The sequence below is a fragment of the Mustela putorius genome, unplaced genomic scaffold (assembly GCF_011764305.1).
Source record: "Mustela putorius furo isolate JIRA1106 unplaced genomic scaffold, ASM1176430v1.1 tig00003859_pilon_pilon_pilon, whole genome shotgun sequence".
Classification (NCBI taxonomy): domain Eukaryota; kingdom Metazoa; phylum Chordata; class Mammalia; order Carnivora; family Mustelidae; genus Mustela; species Mustela putorius.
The window spans coordinates 14473717-14491495 of NW_025422011.1; the positions used below are offsets into that span (position 1 = coordinate 14473717).

At 41.9% G+C, this 17779-nt stretch overlaps 1 protein-coding gene across 4 annotated transcripts in view; it reads left to right on the forward strand.

The window, feature by feature from the left end:
- MPPED2 (metallophosphoesterase domain containing 2) overlaps nt 1-17779 on the forward strand; it is a 176443-nt gene that overhangs the window by 68032 nt on the left and 90632 nt on the right. For all 4 annotated transcript variants that reach the window (XM_004755903.2, XM_004755902.3, XM_004755901.3 and 1 more), the window contains exon 4: nt 17217-17442. In XM_004755903.2, coding sequence (XP_004755960.1) covers nt 17217-17442 — 226 coding nt within the window. The remainder of the gene's footprint in view (nt 1-17216; nt 17443-17779) is intronic.

The following is a 17779-nucleotide window of genomic DNA, read 5'->3' on the forward strand; positions in this document are numbered from 1 at the left end:
GTTGTCAAGTTCAGGGATATTATTCTGCAGGCTCTCATCACCTGTAACAATAGGCCATTCTTTTCCACTGGGACTTCTGTGTATTTCAGTTACTTTATGTGTGAAAGGAGATAATTGTTCTTACTTCCTATGTTTCATGCAAGAATTAAGTAGGTTAATGTATATATAGTTTTTTAGGACTGTGGGGAACAGAGGGTAAGTGAGGTATATGTTGGTTGTAGGCCTCATAATTGTCATCATCTTTTGATTTGTTTACAGAGACTCTGCATATCTATGCCAGTCGCCAATCAGGATCTCTTCCCAGGCTGTATTGTAAGGAGGAGAGAAAGGGATACAAATAGCGTTGTTTGGGAGAAATGCTATTAATTAAGCGTGTCCAAGTATAAACATAGTGAGTTAAATCAGGAGGCTTTTGGCTGCAAGAAACAAAATAGCTTAACTGGCAAGGGACTTATTATCTCGTATAACAAGAAGGCTGGGAGTAAAGCATTTTTCAGGATCTGGTAATTCAGGGGCCTGAGTTCTTTCAGCATTCCTTTCTCCTGTTCTCATATGTTATTAGCCTTGCCACAAAGGTTGGACAGGGGCTGTTAAAGTTAAGGCAGAGCATGAAGGTCAGTGGGAAGAGGGGCTGTTCCTGTCTCATTGGGCCCCACAGGGGGCCCTTCCTGTCTCATGGACCAGGACTGGGAGACTTGCACCTCTTTAAACCAGTCCCTGGCAAGGGAAATAAAATTACCACTTCGTCAAGATCTGTTCACCTGGGTCTAAGAATAGGCCCACTTTTCTTGAGCACCTGGCTTCCCTGGGGGTGGGGTGGGGTGGAGAGGTGGGGGATGAGTACGTGAACAGAGAATATGCGCACATTCGGTCCAGTCTCGTACCTTTTTTACTTCCTGCACGGTTGCTTCGACCCGAGAGACCCTTACTGTTGATCTTACTGAGGCAGGAAGTGGAATAAACACATTTTAGATTTTCAATTACAAGAGTAGGTTTTGAAAAAAATATTCTTTAGTTATGTTTTAGCTAATCAGTGATAGAGGATGGCAGTATTTGAGTGTTCTCATGAGAATTGAGGTTTTAAAGGAACCGTGTGTTTGATATACTGTTCTACACATCTCGTGCATGTGTGTACATGTGCGTGTGTGTGCACACCTGCACAGATGTGCTTCATGCCTCCTTACATCGTGTTTCACATGATTAGGGAAGTCTTTCCTAACTGATTATTGATAAAGCGCTGGAAAGACTGAAAATGTTGACTGATCCCCCTCAGAGACCCTTTCCTTGGGGTGCCTGGGGTGGCTCAGTGGGTTAGGCCTCTGCCTTTGGCTCCGGTCATGGTCTCAGCGTCCTGGGCTCGAGCCCCACCTTGAGCTCTCTGCACAGTAGGGAACCTGCTTCTCCCTCCCCTGCCTCTGCCTGCCTCTCTGCCTACTTGTGATCTCTCTCTCTCTCTGTCAAATAAATAAATAAAGTCTTTAAAAAAAAAAAAAAAAAAAAGACCCGACCCTTGATTGCCATGCCTCGGTAGATATCCGTGACTTTCTTTCATAGCACCTGCTAATTGCCTGCCTAGCATTTATCATAACCTAAGTTGAATTAGTAGATATTTACTCCTTTATTGTCTTTTGCTCCTAGCTGAGTATAAGCTCCAACAGGGGCTCCATAAGAGACCCTTTTCTGTTTTGTGCATCATTAATTCCTAGCCCAGACCAAACATACTGACTGTCCTACCCAACAATCTGGGGGAATAGTGTGACTGTTGTAGAAAGACTGTGATCATTCCATGGGCATTCTCAAATCTCATCCTGACTTTTGAGAGGGTCGGGGATTTAATGAAATTTAATGGGATCTAATAGGATTTCTTTTCCACAGGCTGCTGGATTAGGAAATTAGGTTGAGACCTGACTTTGCAAGAATTTTGAAATCAGCTTTTTAAATGAGCTCAAAGGGAAAGGAAACTACAAAGTGGGTGAATCTGAGAACGTGCAGTTGAAATGTGCCACATGACAGAATTTAAAAGTAAGAATGGTTTAACCCAAAGAACTGAAATTTGGCCAGATCTTCCTACTAAGAAATCAACTTTATGGGCTTTAGATGGGTTTGAATAGAAGTGGTTGGTGTTCTTAGTTGTGGAGAATAAGGTTAGAACCTGCAAAAAGACTTTCTTTTCCTGCTAGTGTATCTGATCTCCAGTTTCTGGCTAAAACATTTCAAAGACTTGATTTAAAAAAAAAAAAACTAATAGAAGTAGTTTTTTTCAAAAAAAGTTTCCCCTCTACTTTCAGCATTTAAGAATCAATGATACTGGCTTTAGCTCCCACTCTGAGGAGAATAATCCTAGTGAAAATGCTAGTATTTCAGAGACGTGCAGAAATGAATACAGGGCTGAGAGGAGCCACTGTATTATAGGAAGATAGCGGTCTAGAAAAATCTTTTGCTCAAGACTTTGAGAAACCACCTTGGTACTTGATACAAAAAAGGGGTACCTTATTGGCTGAGCGTCAGCCAATCAGTTCCTTAGTTTCTGGTGGAAAAAAAAAATAAGTAAAAATTGGATGCTAGCCTCATGGAAGATCTTTGCTGCTGAGTTTCAGCAAAGGTGCCTCAGTCATAGTGTCAGAAAGAGAAGAAAAATTTGGAAGGACATTGGCTCGGTCCAGAGAGATCATTTTTACTGTTTTAAGTTACTCTCTGACTTAAAATCACAGTTAAGATAGCTAAACCCATGCCATGCCTTGCCTTGTCAAATGAAAGAAAATGGTCTTAAACTATGATAGCAGAGGTTTAAAAAAGAATAAGAAAGATGATTCCGACTGTGAACTTTGAGCAGTCTTGTGTATCTCTGAGATAGGAGGAAATAGTGGCCATATGCTCACAGGGTTAATGGATGGTACTTGTGGGTTGTGGCAGGTTGATTTTAAAAGTCCGGATTCATGATTGTCAGCACTTTCAGAAATGCCTCTCAGTTTCTCTGAACCTAAATTTCTTGATCTGTAAGGCAAATCATTTAGGCCATCTCTGACTCCATAATTGTGTGATATGATAGAAAGGGGAAAGATGGGTCGGCAAGATGGGGGGTTCCACCTTGCAGCTAACTCATAGGGTGACCTTGGAGGAGTCATTTAGCCTTGCTGGGTCTTAGGTTCCCATTCCAGAGAAGGAATGATGCTGATCTCTGAGGACTCTTCTAGGTGAGAATTTCAGGGAGCCTGGAATTAGAGAAGAGGTCAGGAACACCCTTCTGCCTCTTGACTTTTCTGGAGGAAGCAAGTGGGAAGAAGCAGGCCCTGCAAGGATGTTAGTGTGGATTCTTTCATGTGACCCAGCAACTTGGGGTCCTGAGAAGATGCACACACATGTCCTGTTTGGCCCGGGCAGTAGGCTCATTTGTAAAAGAGTGGCCTCAGGAAAGCCAGCTGTCAAAACAGCAGTGATTTGCCTGAGAGGCCTATGGGTAAGAACTTTCAGATGAAGGCATACAGTGAAGAAGAAATACAGACACCTTCCTCAAATAATGAATGGCTATTGCATTAACTCCACTATTGATTACTCCTCGAAGCTACCCAATCCTGGGAACAAAGGTTGGGAAAATCTTTAAATGAGTAATGTTAATCATGCAATAGAAGTGATTCTCTTCTGTTTTGAAATTGAAACACATTATTTGTGTGATGGGTATAGTTCTTTCTTACATTTATTTATCCATTTATTTGTTCACTCAGTCAACAAAATTGAGTCCTTACTGTGTGCAGGCCACTGTCTCTGCCTTCCCCAACAACAACAACAAAAATTCCTTATAATAGATTTTTAACATTAGACTTAGATTCTCAGTTGCAAATGAATAATATACTTTGTGATGTATACACATGGTGCCATCCGAAGATGAAAGAGAAATAGGATTTGTCACATTTTAAGGCCATTCAGAATTTAAAACTGAGGTACGAGCTACTCCTGTCCACATGATTCTAGCCAGGATAAAATCATTTCTTCATTGACTCATTCATTTGTTTGACAAATAATTACTGAAGCCTACTGAGAATGCAAAGATGAGTAAAAGATAGTCTGATCCTCCTGAGGTCCATGGTCAAGTGGGAGAAAGAGTGTGTAGACACAGTCTCCTTCTGTCAGCTGCAAGCATTTAGCAGGCTCAGAGCCCAACCTATGAGTGGAGCAGTGGCAGAAGGGGGCCAGGTAACAGAGTTACACACCCTACACAGGGAGTTTGGCCTCTGATCCATAGGCAATAGTAGGAAGTCTGGGAGGATTTTCACATGGGTGAGCCTGCAAGTGTATGGAAGGAATATATGATTGCATTTGTATTCTGGTAAGATCACCTCAGCTTTAGCATGTAGGATGGATTAATAAGCAAAGTCTTCCTTATAGAAAGATGTATTAGTTTCCTAGGGGTGCTGTAACAAAAACCATAGACTGGGGCCTTACACAACAGAATTTATTTGCTTTCAGTTCTGGAGGCTACTAGTCTAAGATCAAGGTGTCAGGTTTGGAGGCTGGTAGATGGCCAACTTCTTGCTGTGACTTTTCATGTGGGAGCACATTCCTGGTCCATATTTTCTTCTTCTTCTTTTTTTCATAAAGGTTTTATTTATTTATTTGTCAGAGAGAGCAAAGCAGGGGGAGCAGCTGGTGGAGGGAGAAGCAGGCTTCCACTGAGCCCGATGTGAGACTTGATCCCACAACCTTGGGATCATGACCTGAGCTAAAGGCAGATGCTTAACTGACTGAGCAACCTAGATGTCCCTATTTTTTCTTCTTATAAGGAGAACATTCAGATAAGATTAAGGCCCATCCTTATGGTCTCATTTCAGTTTATTCACCTTTTTTTTTTTTTTTTTTAAGAGGGGAAGGGACCACGATTAGGAGTGGGGTCAATGTAGCTTTTTTTTTTTTTTTAAATATTTTATTTATTCATTTGACAGAGATTACAAGTAGGCAGAGAGGCAGGCAGAGAGAGAGAGGAGGAAGCAGGCTCCCCGCCGAGCAGAGAGCCTGATGTGGGACCCGATCCCAGGATCCTGGGATCATGACCTGAGCTGAAAGCAGAGGCTTTAACCCACTGAGCCACCCAGGCGCCCCTATTCACCTTTTTAAAGGCCCTATCTTCAAATACAGTCATATGTTTGAGGTACTAAGAGTGAGGGTTTCATCATATGGATTTTGAGGGAGATACATACAGTTCAACTCATAAAAGATGCGAACCTAAAGGGAAGGTTAATCCACACCTTGCCAGAGGGCTTGGGTATGTATGGTATGGGGAGAAAAGTGGACTTGTACTTTTAATGGGAAATTTAAGGCTAAAGCAGTATGTATTCACCTGACTTCAAATGTTCAGAACATTTGACCACCTCTGCTCTTTTCTCAATTTATTGTCTTTCTGGGAACAGTGTTCATCAGATAAGTATGCTCTCCAACTGTGCCATGATTATCTGGACTCCTTAACATATTTAATTGAATTATTTAAGGAGAGCTGTAAAGAACACCATATGCCAAAGCACACTATGAGAAAACACGGACTTAGGAAGACCTGGATGAATTTGTCTTGAACTGTAGATTCAAGATGTTGAGGGCTAGAGCTCTGGAAACTAGAAAACTAAGATCTCTTACTTCACTTGGATTGCTGTAATGAAGTACTACAGACTGGGTGGCTTATACATAACAGAAATTTATTTCTCACAGTTTAGAAGGCTGAAAAATCTAAGCTTGGGAAACCAGCACAGTTGAGTTCTGGTGAGAGCCTTCTTCCTGGTTCACAGATAGTGTCCTCCTGCTGTGTCTTCACATGGCGGATGGGGCTAGAGAGTTCTGGAGGGTCTCATTTATGAGGGCACTAATCCCTTTCATGGGGGTTTCACCCTCATGACCAGTCACCTGGTCCCACTTCCAAACGCTGTCACATTGGGGATTAAGATTTCATCGTATAAATTTGAGAGGGACATAAACATTCAGACCGTGACATACGGGAAAGGAATAAAAATGGGAAAGGAACCTCCAACTCCCCGTCCTGGAACCTTGGACCCCAAGGGTCATAATAGACTTTTCAAAAATGGTTTCTTCCTAAGGAATTCTGCCACTTTGTACTACTTTAGCCTAGAGGGGAGGCTTGTGGCATGAGGCTGCTAAACTGTTCCGAAGGAAAGAGATAGAGATTTTTGGAGCTGGTGTTTCAACAAAACCAAAACTTATCACAGGGAGACTTAATGATTTCATAACCCCCAGGAAGTCTACTTTGTAGAGAATTTTGCCAACTGAAGGGTTGGGGGGGGGGGGAGCAGAAAAAGAAGAGGTAATGAACGTGGTCTCTATTTCTTCCATCTCATTGCTGTCGCTCTTGATCAAAATAACCTTCCCTGAGAGATTTCTTTTGAAATTTTGTCCTTGAAGTGCTTCATTAAAACTTTGAATTATAAAATGGGAAAAGTCAATTTTATTGGATCCTAAATTTTGCTTTGTGCAGCATCCTGTCCAGATTGCAAATTATTAAAATTGACATAGGATGTGTGTGTAAGGTAATATCCCCTTTCGTGGGCTCTTCTCTAAATTTCAAGATATTCTGTAGAGTGGATTAGATTATCCAGTGAGTAGGGACTTTGAAAAGAAAATAGAATTGTGTATTGATGCCTTCAGAAATATTATTTGATGGCAATAAAATATTCTCTGAAATTCCCTTCAGAGGGGAGAAAATGGAGTTTGTTTGCAGTAATTGCATTTTCTAGCATTTGCTCTCATACTTTCCAATATAAGCCAATTGGAACCTGTGATTTGGTTTTGCTTATTGGCAAAAGTACCATGTAAATTGATCTGTGATGCATTTAAAGAAGATGCTTTTGAAAGTTTGGAAATTGAGATGGCTTTCTCTTATTAGATTTCGAGAGTATTAGGGTTCATTTCTATATTTTAGTCTAATGTAATATTAGCCAAATATGTTCTTTTTCAATTTAGTTTTAATCAAGTTCTAGAAGACCATTTTCATCTAGCCCCAGTGGCGCTGTTAAGGCAGAGATTTTATTTCCACTGTCAACCCTCTGCTCTGGCTTCTGTGGACCAGCCCCCTGGAATCCCTGCACACTGAAATCCTGCACGCATCTGCCCAAACATTACTTTAGCAGGCAAAAATAAGAGCATTTATTAGAAAAAAGATTTTTTTATTACTATTTGAAGGGTTAAGATGGAGAGGGAATCTAAAATTCTCTTAAAGTGTTCTTTCTTTTAAAGAGTATGGTCTTTATGCCGGTATTATTTTTATTTAATTTGATATTCACCATATTTAATGTCTGAAAATGTAAACATAGGATTTGCATTTGTTCTTCTAATTATTCAGTAGAATAATTGCCACTTATTTTGTAAGTGATGCTGGAAGGAGTGCCTTTTCTCAGTTGCTTTTTAAAGCTTTGTGGGGGGAAAAATAACAATATTCTTCAGCTCACCATGGATTTTGTCAGTCAACACTGCCAGTTTATTAGAGACATTTATGGAATACTCTTTAAGGTGGTAAGAAGTTGGACATGGGCCCCTTAACCAAAATCAGGTTACAGTGGACAACAGAGGACAGGGTAAAAATGATGATGATAATTATTGTTGATGTGTCAGGTTCATATTAGGTCCTTTCCTGATCTCACTCCATCTGCACATCCTCTCTGGCACGTAGGTTGTACAGTTATCCTCATTTTTTCTGATGAGTAATATGGAGGTGAATGAGCATGTTTTAAGTTTGAGTTTCAGAGGTAATAAGTGATGGAACCAGGAACTTGGACCCAAGTCAGTCTACTACACAGCCCATGATCTTTCCATCGTGCCGTATATCCCCACATCTGGTACATTTGAGTGGTAGAAACATGCACCCAGCTGTTTGGGTTGAGATTGACCGCGTCTTGAGCAGTTCTTCTGGTGAATTCTTCTGGTGACTATCCAGTGGGATCCTGATTTGGATCTTGTTTTCTGAACCTTGGGGAAGTAGGTGAAAGGGTCTTTAAGGAGATATTCTGAGTGCTCAGATAGAATTTGTTGTATGGGGAATAAATCTTTCTCAACAAGCCAAGGCCTATATTCGTCAGGGAGAGGTTGGACAGAGTACAGTGAAGAAGCTACCTGTGGTTCTGGTTGTCCAGCCAGATGGAAATACTCGAGTGTAGTTGGAGCTGGGTCTCAGTGGACAGTTCACTGCCCCATCTTCAGATGCAGAACGTGCCATGTTGGTCTTGGTGGCAACTTAGAGATACTCAGTTGGGAAACAAAGACAATATTGTCATTCGTTAATATTGTCATTTATTTTTACTGCCTTGTAGTTGTCTTTTAACACGTAGAAGTGTGAACGAGTGTGTGTGCCTGAATGTTTAAATCACAGAAAGTTATGTTGGATTAAAGTTACAGCTGAGACAGGAAACGCCTGTAGATCAAACAATCAAATCTTTGAGCTGTTTTTATGTCTTTAGTCATTATGGGTGCTAACCGTCTGCTCCCTCATGGTTTATACTTCTCAGTACCGAATACCAGTGACCACTGAGGTTCAGAAGGGGCCTGTTTTCCTGGGTGGGGGATGGGCTCTTGTCTCCTTTGTATGGATTACGGCTTACAGCATCTTCTGGTACTTTGGGATTCTTTGCATGGAAAAGGCTGAAGAAGAGGAGGGAGCGTGTCAGCTGTGGCTTCTTAGGCTAGCCCTCATTCCTGCAGTTGGACCACTGGGCTTTCACTCAGCATTCCTTACACTCTCCTGGGTTTCCGGCTCAGCCCTGACGTTATTGTAATATAGTTTTCTGTGTTTAATATTTCTTAGACTTGGTTTCCCATTGCAAGCATGGAAGAAACCCTAATGCATGAGTTTCAGAGGAGAAGGTAGCAGTCTGAACCTGCTGTGTGGCTCCGTCAGCAAGTGTGAGTATTCATGTTAGAGCTGTCAGGACTTGTGAAAATTAATGGAGCCTGACGGGGGACAGACTGAGGTCAGAGACGGAGCTTGCCCTGATTGAATGTTTCTGGTGGCTTTGCGGCCCAGGCAAGTGAGTGTAAACCGTGGAGCCGAGAGGGATTGCCGGAGGTCCCTTCATTCATTTAACAAGTAGGCAGTGGGCACCGACTGAATGCCACGCATTTTTCTCGATGCTGGGAGAACAGTGGGGAACGTGGGCTCTGCCCACTTGTAACTGACCATCTTCTCCCTGCCTCCAGGCTCAACTCAGCCCCGCTCAGCTATCAGCCCCCGGTAATCCAGGCAAGGAATGTCCATGACGCCTCTCCTTAGTCCATCCCAGAACCTCATGGTTCTTTCATCCTCCGAGTCACTGGGATTATTATTTGTTCCTTTCATCCTCCTGCAAAATTTTCTGCTTGAACAGTTTTCAAGCCCAAGTTGCTCTTAGTTCTCAGTGGAATAGAGATTTCAAGAGTTTGGACATTTTCCCTCTCTGCTGGAGTCATGATATTAAAAATACAATAATAATTTTAAACAGAAAAAAAAATTGCTGCCTTTTATCCACCTTGGGGGTATAACAAGGTCCTTTTATAACACTGGCATTAAGGAGCAGTGTTTTAAAACAGGCCCCTGGCACTGCCCCCACCGCAGGCTGAAGATTTCAGAAAAGTGATTGAATTGTAACGTATCTCTTTTGTTTAGAAGCAGTCCCATGATAATAGGTCTGGCTATATATCTGTTTTATTCTTTTTTAATTTCACAAATTAGTGTTTTTTTTCTAGCATACTGCCAAGGGGAAGTAGGCCTGAAGCTTGGCCTTGTGAGTTTGATTTTCCTGGGTATCTGGAAACTATAGCAGGTTCTCCTCTTGTCTCGTCATCTCTGTGTTTTCTTCTTGCTGCACAGTAAGCTTTATTGAATATGAGCATTATGCCACACATTTTTTGTCTTTCTATATTTCCCAAGGCTATCATTGAAGGTATAGAGGGGAGTGGGCGTGGAGATTGGAGATCTTGAAATTTGTCACCTTTCGATACCTGGCAAGCCATGTTTGCTTTGGGATGCTCTCAGAGTTCTTCACAAAGAACTACTATTGTACTTGGGATTTTTTTTTTTTTTTACTTCCCCCAGTTTTAGCAGAAATTAGGAGACAGCAGCCAGTTAATCTTGCTTATTAGATCTTTGATTTAAAAAAATGGGGTATAGGGAAGGCAGTATTTGGCATTAGCCAAACCTAATGGCCATTTTGGCCTTCCCTGTTTCCCACGTTCACCATTCATGACGAACGGAGAATATGGGGCAGGGGTCATCTTCTTGCAGGTGGTGGGCAGATTCCCAAGAAAAGTGACTGTTCTGGAATTGACTTCGAGTTTTGAATTTTCCAGAGGAATACATTTTATAGTGATTCGTGGCAGAAAAATAGGTGACAGTTGTATGATACTTAATTTTGAAGGACATTAATTTTTATTTTGGGGGGTCAAGCTGGCAAGGACTCTTGTTTGGCCAGAGAAGTGTTGATATATGTTTATTTTTAAATGGTGATGCACATGTGTGCTGGTCCTCACAACCGCTGTTATTTCCACCTAGTCCAGTTCACATTTTTGCTTTACGTCTTTGGTCCCTGTAGGCATTTGGGTTTGCTATCTTGGACTACTATTCCCCTGTCAAAGTCTCATATTAATTCTTATAACATAGCCAAGTTTTTTTCAAATTCTGGGACCCTGCATAAAGCTGGGCACAGGAGCTTTTTTCCTTCTCCTTCTCAAGGCCATGACCTTCCTTTCCTTGGGTAGGCTCCCAAATTCTTCTGAGAGCAGATGGGTAAGAAATTACACCCACAGCTGCAGTAGCATTTGGGGAATGCCTTCACTGAGCCAGGATTTGTGTTGTCATAGTATGGAGCTGAAACTGCTTCATGACCGCGGGAGGAGAAATCCATCACGTAGCCAGTTCTATTTCTTGATCCGGACAGAAAAGGCTGCCGCTGCCTAGAGCTAGGGAAAAGGATCGCCATAGATGGATGAAGGGTATGAGGAGGACTCACGTAAGAGGTAGGTCTTAAGCCAAACTTCATAAGACTCTTAAAAATTTGGGATCACCTGAAAGAAAACTAGTGCGGGAGGCGGAAGAGTTCTTCTCATCCCACTTGTGCCTCCAGTGTGGCCCGTGATTTAGCTTAGCAATTGGCCGCACCTCTCTGGCACTCTGTTTCTTCATCAGGAAAATGGAATTGGATAAACCAGTGGTTTTTCTGTTGAATATTTTTAAGCCAGGGCTAAGCCTTCACAGGAAATCTTTCCCCAAATCGTAAAGGAAAGGAAACCAGTGGTGAACGTGGGAACAGGTCTCTGACCTCTGCCCTTGTCTCTTTCCTCACGTCGCCGGGCTCCCGCCCTCTGAGGCTCACGGATCACACTTTCAAATCACCAGATGCGGCTGTCTCTGAAGAGCCTGCTGAGGTCATGGGCTGTTATTCATGGGGGCCGCTTTAAGTCACACACTCAATGTCCAGAGTTTGGTAAGGAAGGGAGGCTGACCTTGACCCAGTTCACCGTGTGTCTGCTTTAAAGTTGTTGTGGCTTTATCAGACATGTGCATATCTGAAGATCTTCAACGTTTCTAGACATTCTATTCCTCTCTATATTCTTATATACTCTTCTGGTAGTATATGGAGATCGTGTTTAGTATCTGATTCTAGGAAGATGTGAGGGATCGTCCAGGTGAGTAGTCCCTCTGGAGAGATGCGATTAATCATGGTTTATACTATTCATTTGTGAATGAGAGGCTGACTCTGGCACATTTTTTTGGCAGTCAGTAAATACTGGAAGTGATGTGTAACTGGATAACAGAAGGAGGAAAAAAGTGATGTATTCAGGAGAGACACACTTTGCAAGGTCAGAATCATCTTGACAAAAGCAATCAGTGTGCAGGTTGAAGGCCTCATAGGCCACCCACCACCTCTAGATCCAGATGCCTTCATGACTCTAATAATGCTTTTGTTAACTTGAAGGATGCATTAGACCATCCCAGATGTTTTTCCTTGGGAGTAGTGACCTTGTGCCACTGTGACCAGGGAGTGATCCAATTTGTGGATCACCGAATATTTTCTTGGATGGTACCTGGAAAGGGTAATCATTGTTAACAACCAGTATGTCACAGCTAATATCTGTTGAATCATCATGAAGTGTTAGAAACTGCAAGTTCTTTACATGCAGCATCTGCTTTAATGTGTACCAAACCTTGGTGGGGGATGGTATTATTTTCCCCCCATTTAGATGAAGGAAAAGGCCAGTTAAAAAATGGTTTGTTAGAGACTTTTTTGGCTAGACTGAATTTGGGGGCAGAGTGGGACACTTCAGAAGGCTTAAATTGGGTAAATTCTGAGTAAACCTGTGTCTCTGGAGGAGGAGGACAGTGTGACAACGGTTAAACTGTCATATCCCAAGAGGACAAGCTCAGTGCCCATAATTCTCCTAAAAAAGCTCCTGGAAAATCTTGCAGAAGTTCGTTCATTCTTCCACTTATTCAGTGAATACTAATCGTGTGCCTGCCATTTGGAAGGGATGGAACTGGGTATTTTGGGTCAAATATGAAGCCACAAGCCACGATCTGTACCTTCAAGGACTTTATAGTCTAGGGGGAGACAAGTCACATGCAAAAGGCAAAATTAAGAAAAATGAGTAAAACGATAATTAACGTGCACTGATTGTTTAGTCCATACCATGCGTGTGCTTTAGAAATCTTATCTCATTTTATCTTGAGCACAGACTATGAGGTGGGTGCAGTTGTTGTCCTCATTCTGCTAGCACACTTGAGAGAACATAAGGACTCTGACCAAGGTCATGCAGCCAGTGTGGTGAAGCCTGCAGCAGAGTCCCTGCTCTTAACCTTACGCTGCTTCCGTCGTTTAAACTGTAATAGTTTAAAATTGAATCACAGAGAATAGAAGGGTGAGACATACTATAAGAAAATATTAATTAATATCCATAAAAGTAAAGATGGAGAGGGAGAATGAAGTGAGTCAACCGAGAATGAGACAAGAGGCAAAGGGGGCTGAGGAAGAAAAGGAAGGAAAGAAATGGGACAGAGGGAGGAGGTGAACCTGAGAGTGCAGCATCCAATGTCAAGGGGATAGAGACTTTTTTTTTTTTTTAAAGATTTTATTGATTTATTTGACAGACAGAGATCACAAGTAGGCAGAGCAGCAGGCAGAGAGAGAGAGGAGGAAGCAGGCTCCCTACTGAGCAGAGAGCCTGATGCGGGGCTCGATCCCAGGACCCTGGGATCATGACCCGAGCCGAAGGCAGAGGCTTTAACCCAATGAGCCACCCAGGTGCCCCAAGGGGATAGAGACTTTGAAGGACAGGGATGTCACTGCAGCATGATCCCTGGAGATGAGAAGAGAGAAAAGGTCTGCGCTTTGGCTATTAGGAAGTTATTATTGACATTCTGGGAAAGCTTTGGGAAGAGAATAGAAACACAAACCAGATTGCATGGGGTAAGGTCTGAGTAACCACGTGTCTCTTAGTTGCTCATTCTGATAACAGAGGGCATGGTCGGACAACACAAATGTGGTAAGTGGGCCAAGTGTGAGAAGTCGTAGGGAGTGGAAAGGTCTGTGGCCGATTGGATGGTCGGTAGTGACTGGTCTTCTGATTTTCCAAAAGGAGCTAGAAAATCAGAATTTTTTGTATGACATCGCCTGATTTCTAAATGTTCAATTTAAAAACAAAACACAAAACAGCATTGAGGGCCAACTGTAATACATCTGTGGGCTGTATTTGGCCTACCAGCTGTGAGCTTCTGGAATCCTCTTTCCGAAAGTTTAGATGTGAAATGAAGAAGCATCTGAAAAATAAGCATGGTTTAGGATTGTATGTGAGAGGTGTGGGTGTTTGTGTGTGTGTGTGTGTGTGTGCGCGCGCGCACATAAGTCAATGGCTGCTTGTTTTTGTTTTCTTGGGTTTGGTAAACCCAACTCAGTAAGAAGGAGAATTAAATATATATAGAGAGAGACCCAAAATATCAAAGATAGATGTCTGGAAAATTTAAGTGCCAGTGAGAGTGGAAAGAATGAGATCAAGAGGACATGAGAAGATGGGCCAATTTCCCACATCTCATTCATTTCCTTGCTGTAGTCATTACTTTGCCATACTTGTGAATTATCTGTACTATGATTTGCTCAATAGTTTTCTTTAGATCACCTCTTATTTTATATGGAAAAATAGAAAAATGAAAGTAGCGATGAAAAACAGAAACAAAAACTGAAGCCATATATCATTATTTGTACTGCCGTATTGTATTTCTCCAAATATGCATTTTTAAAACTTCCAGAACAATTTGACAGTTTGTCAAAAGTTTATCTCCATTTCACTTAAAATAATCTTGTAAATTGATAGTAGAACATATAGCATGTCTTGGGAAAGATGGAATGCTTAGTTAGAGTTCTTTAGGTCATTCAAAGCAAGAATTTTTCCGTGTCAGAATAACTGTATATAGCCTCGGTTTTTTTATTCAGGCAGGTCAACTTCAGTGGCCTGATCTGAATAAAATGGATCAAGGCAGGCACCTCTTTGTCTAACAATTTTTAAATGATGCTATTTGAATACCAAGAAGTTTGGAGCTTGACTGCAGAGCCTTCTGAATTAAGCTAGTCTTGAAAAAAAAAAAAGATACCATCAAGTAACAGGAGATTTGTCAGCCTTCCTGCTTTTACTTACATAGGTAACAGAGGGTGGAAGTTGGAAACTACTACTGGATTCTCAGAAAGAAATGAGTTCGCTGGCAGTGTGTAAATATCATCATTTTGGTGGCTACTTCTTTATGCTGTGTCTCCAAAATTTGATTTAAAAGACACCAAAGAGAGGTCTTCCTGAAGGAGATTTAATCTGCACCAGTTTCACTTTCTCTTAAAAAAAAAATGTTCCAAGAAGGAAAATATACTCCCTTTGCCTTCTCTGTCTCACCCGTGCCCTTCCTAAACCAAAATTCTAAAATGGAAAAAGCAAGAAGGCAGGCCTTCTTGTGAGAGCTGTGGTGCAGAAAGAAAGGCTTACAGTGAGTCCGTCGTCATGAATGATTAAAACGGAACTGGGCAGCTATAGCGTGACTTGTACAAATAGAGTTGCTCAAAGACTCATGCAGGTCCGACCTGCCTTGAAACAGATTACCGTCAAGGAAAATGTTTCAGCCCGTTCTGGCTCTGGGGCACAGGCGACTCTGGGCGTGCAGTATCGGGCCAAAGGGGGTCACAGAGCCATGATGTTAGAGTCCAGGGGCTTCTCAGAAATTCCCAGTGTGCGTGGTCATCGCGGATTTGCGGCCCGTTAATACATCTCTCAAATGTATTTTAAATGCAAGGACTTGTGCAAGATATCATTCTGTCCAAGTAGCTCGCAACATACATCACACTCCTTATTGCCTTATGCTAGTGCGCATTATGAACTTGCAAAAACATACATTTGAGAGAGGCTCCCTGTTTTCCGTGAGCGCTTCAGCACGGCCGTACACAGAACTGAGGCCAAAGTCATGTTCCACAGATTGTGCGCTAGTAGTCAGGATATTCAGGGACGCTGGGCCGCAGTGTTTGCAGTGGCTGCTTTCTGCGGTGTTATTTTCTGACTGCTTTCATTTCTCTCTTAAGCCTCCCTATTAAACCGTGTGCTATATATGCAATTTCATTACTGACAGAAACCTAAAAATCGAAAGCTAAAGAAAATAGCATTACAAAGCATACTCTGGTGATCTTAAAAATCATTTCAGGGGCACCTGGGTGGCTCATTCGGTTAAGCACTTGTTCAACTCTTAATTTCGGCAGAGGTCATGATCTCGGGGTCTTGAGATCAAGCCCTGCATTGGGCTCCATGCTGAACACGGAGCCTGCCTAAGATTCTCTACCCCTCTCCCCCTACCCCCCACCCCTACCGGTGTTTGCTCTCTCTCAAAAAAAAAAAAAAAAAAAAAAAAAAAAAAAAAAAAATTCAATGTTAGCAAACACGCTTGCAGTGCGCTGCTGGGACTGAGGACTTCACAGCCCAGTTTTCTGCAGTTTGCATTGCTGAAGTCCAAGTACCTATGGCAAAACTTGCCCCCACTTCCAAAATATAATTTTCTTCCCCACTAAACTTCTTTAATTAAATCATTGACTCTGGCTTGCTGGTAAGGACCAATTCCTACAACAAGTGTATCCAATTTCCTGCTAGTGGTAACTTTCATTCTTCCTGGAATAGCAGGAAACATTAATTTTGCATTGGACCCAGGAGTCTCAGGAAGCTGGAATTATAGGCACCATTGCCCCACCCTTTTCTCTCCTAAAATAAAATGAAATAAAATAAAATGAGCAGCAGCTCTGCAGTGAGGCTTGAGGGATGGGTAATGACAAAGAAGAGAAAAGGGCATTAATTTCAGGATGGGGACAGCTGCCCAGCACTATCTCCCTTTGGAGTTTGGTTCTTATAGCATCACGGTGAGTTATTAATATGTATGATCTGTACTTTATTCAAACATTATAAATCTATGCAGAAGTCTGGTGTTTGGGTTTTCCTTTATAGCTTTCATTCTTCTTCCCAGAATTATCTCATTTTGATCGGGAAACTTTTGCATAAAAAGCACACACCGAGAACTCACATTTCCATACCATAAATATTAAAAGGGGGTTAAGCTTTACAGTTTCTTCTCCCATCCCGATGGGAGGAAAGTTAGCCTTCTAATCAGGGGGCCATTATTAACGTTCTTTTTATTCACAAGCCACAAGGTAAATTTTAACTTACAATATGAAATTGTACTCCGGAGTTCCTTTCATTTATGTACATTGTGGAATGCTCGGCAGTGCCATGTCTTTTGTATGATATACTACAAATGTACTTTTGAAGGATATCCTACAAATCAAGCAGTCATTTGAGTTGTTAAGAACAGTTGGTTGGCTTATTTTTTGAGGACCAAACCAAGTCCAGACCTTTTTTAAGGATCGTGATTAAAGTGCTTTTCACTGGATAATTATAAAGTGTGATTCATCACAGTGAATCTATAGCATACAGAAGAGGGAAATGGAACTAGAAAGCTGAATGTCTTCTTAGTAGCTTTTAAGCTTCTTAGCAGCTTCCTCTCTCCTGTTTATTGTCATTTTTGCAATCATAAAGGCGTAGTCATAAATTTTAGTTCCCATGGAAATATAAAGGAATGCGTGAGCTATTTCATTTGGGTATACTGTCTGCTAATCACACAGTCTGGGCTGTTGTACTTTGTGATGGGAAATGAACGTGCTAATTGGTACTCTTTTTTCTTATTTCAGGAAACCTGCCATATGAATATAAAATAGTGATTGCTGGGAATCATGAACTGACATTTGATAAGGAATTCATGGCAGACCTTGTTAAACAGGACTACTACCGTTTCCCCTCTGTGTCCAAATTGAAACCAGAGGACTTTGACAACGTTCAGTCCCTCCTGACAAACAGTATTTACTTACAAGACTCGGAGGTAACAGTGAAGGGATTCAGGATATACGGGGCACCTTGGTAAGTGCTCATTGAAACAACCCCCCCCCCTTTTTTTTAGCTCGGCCCTAAGAAATTGTGGTGCAGCAGATAAGGGTGGAAAGAAAGCTTATTGCTGCATTTCGAACACAACACAGATTCTGGAACTGCTGGGAAGAACAGCGCTTGTTTTCACTGGGGTGCCGATTTCCTTAGGCAAGATGAGTGGAAGTAGGGCTATGGTTCGATATGTACATGTTTATGTGACTGGGCTGCGTGTGTGTCAGTGGGACACAGAAGGTTTTAGGGGAGGGTCACCTTCAGCTACTTCACACACAGATTCAGCTACTCTGAACATTCTAGGTAACTCCTTTACCGC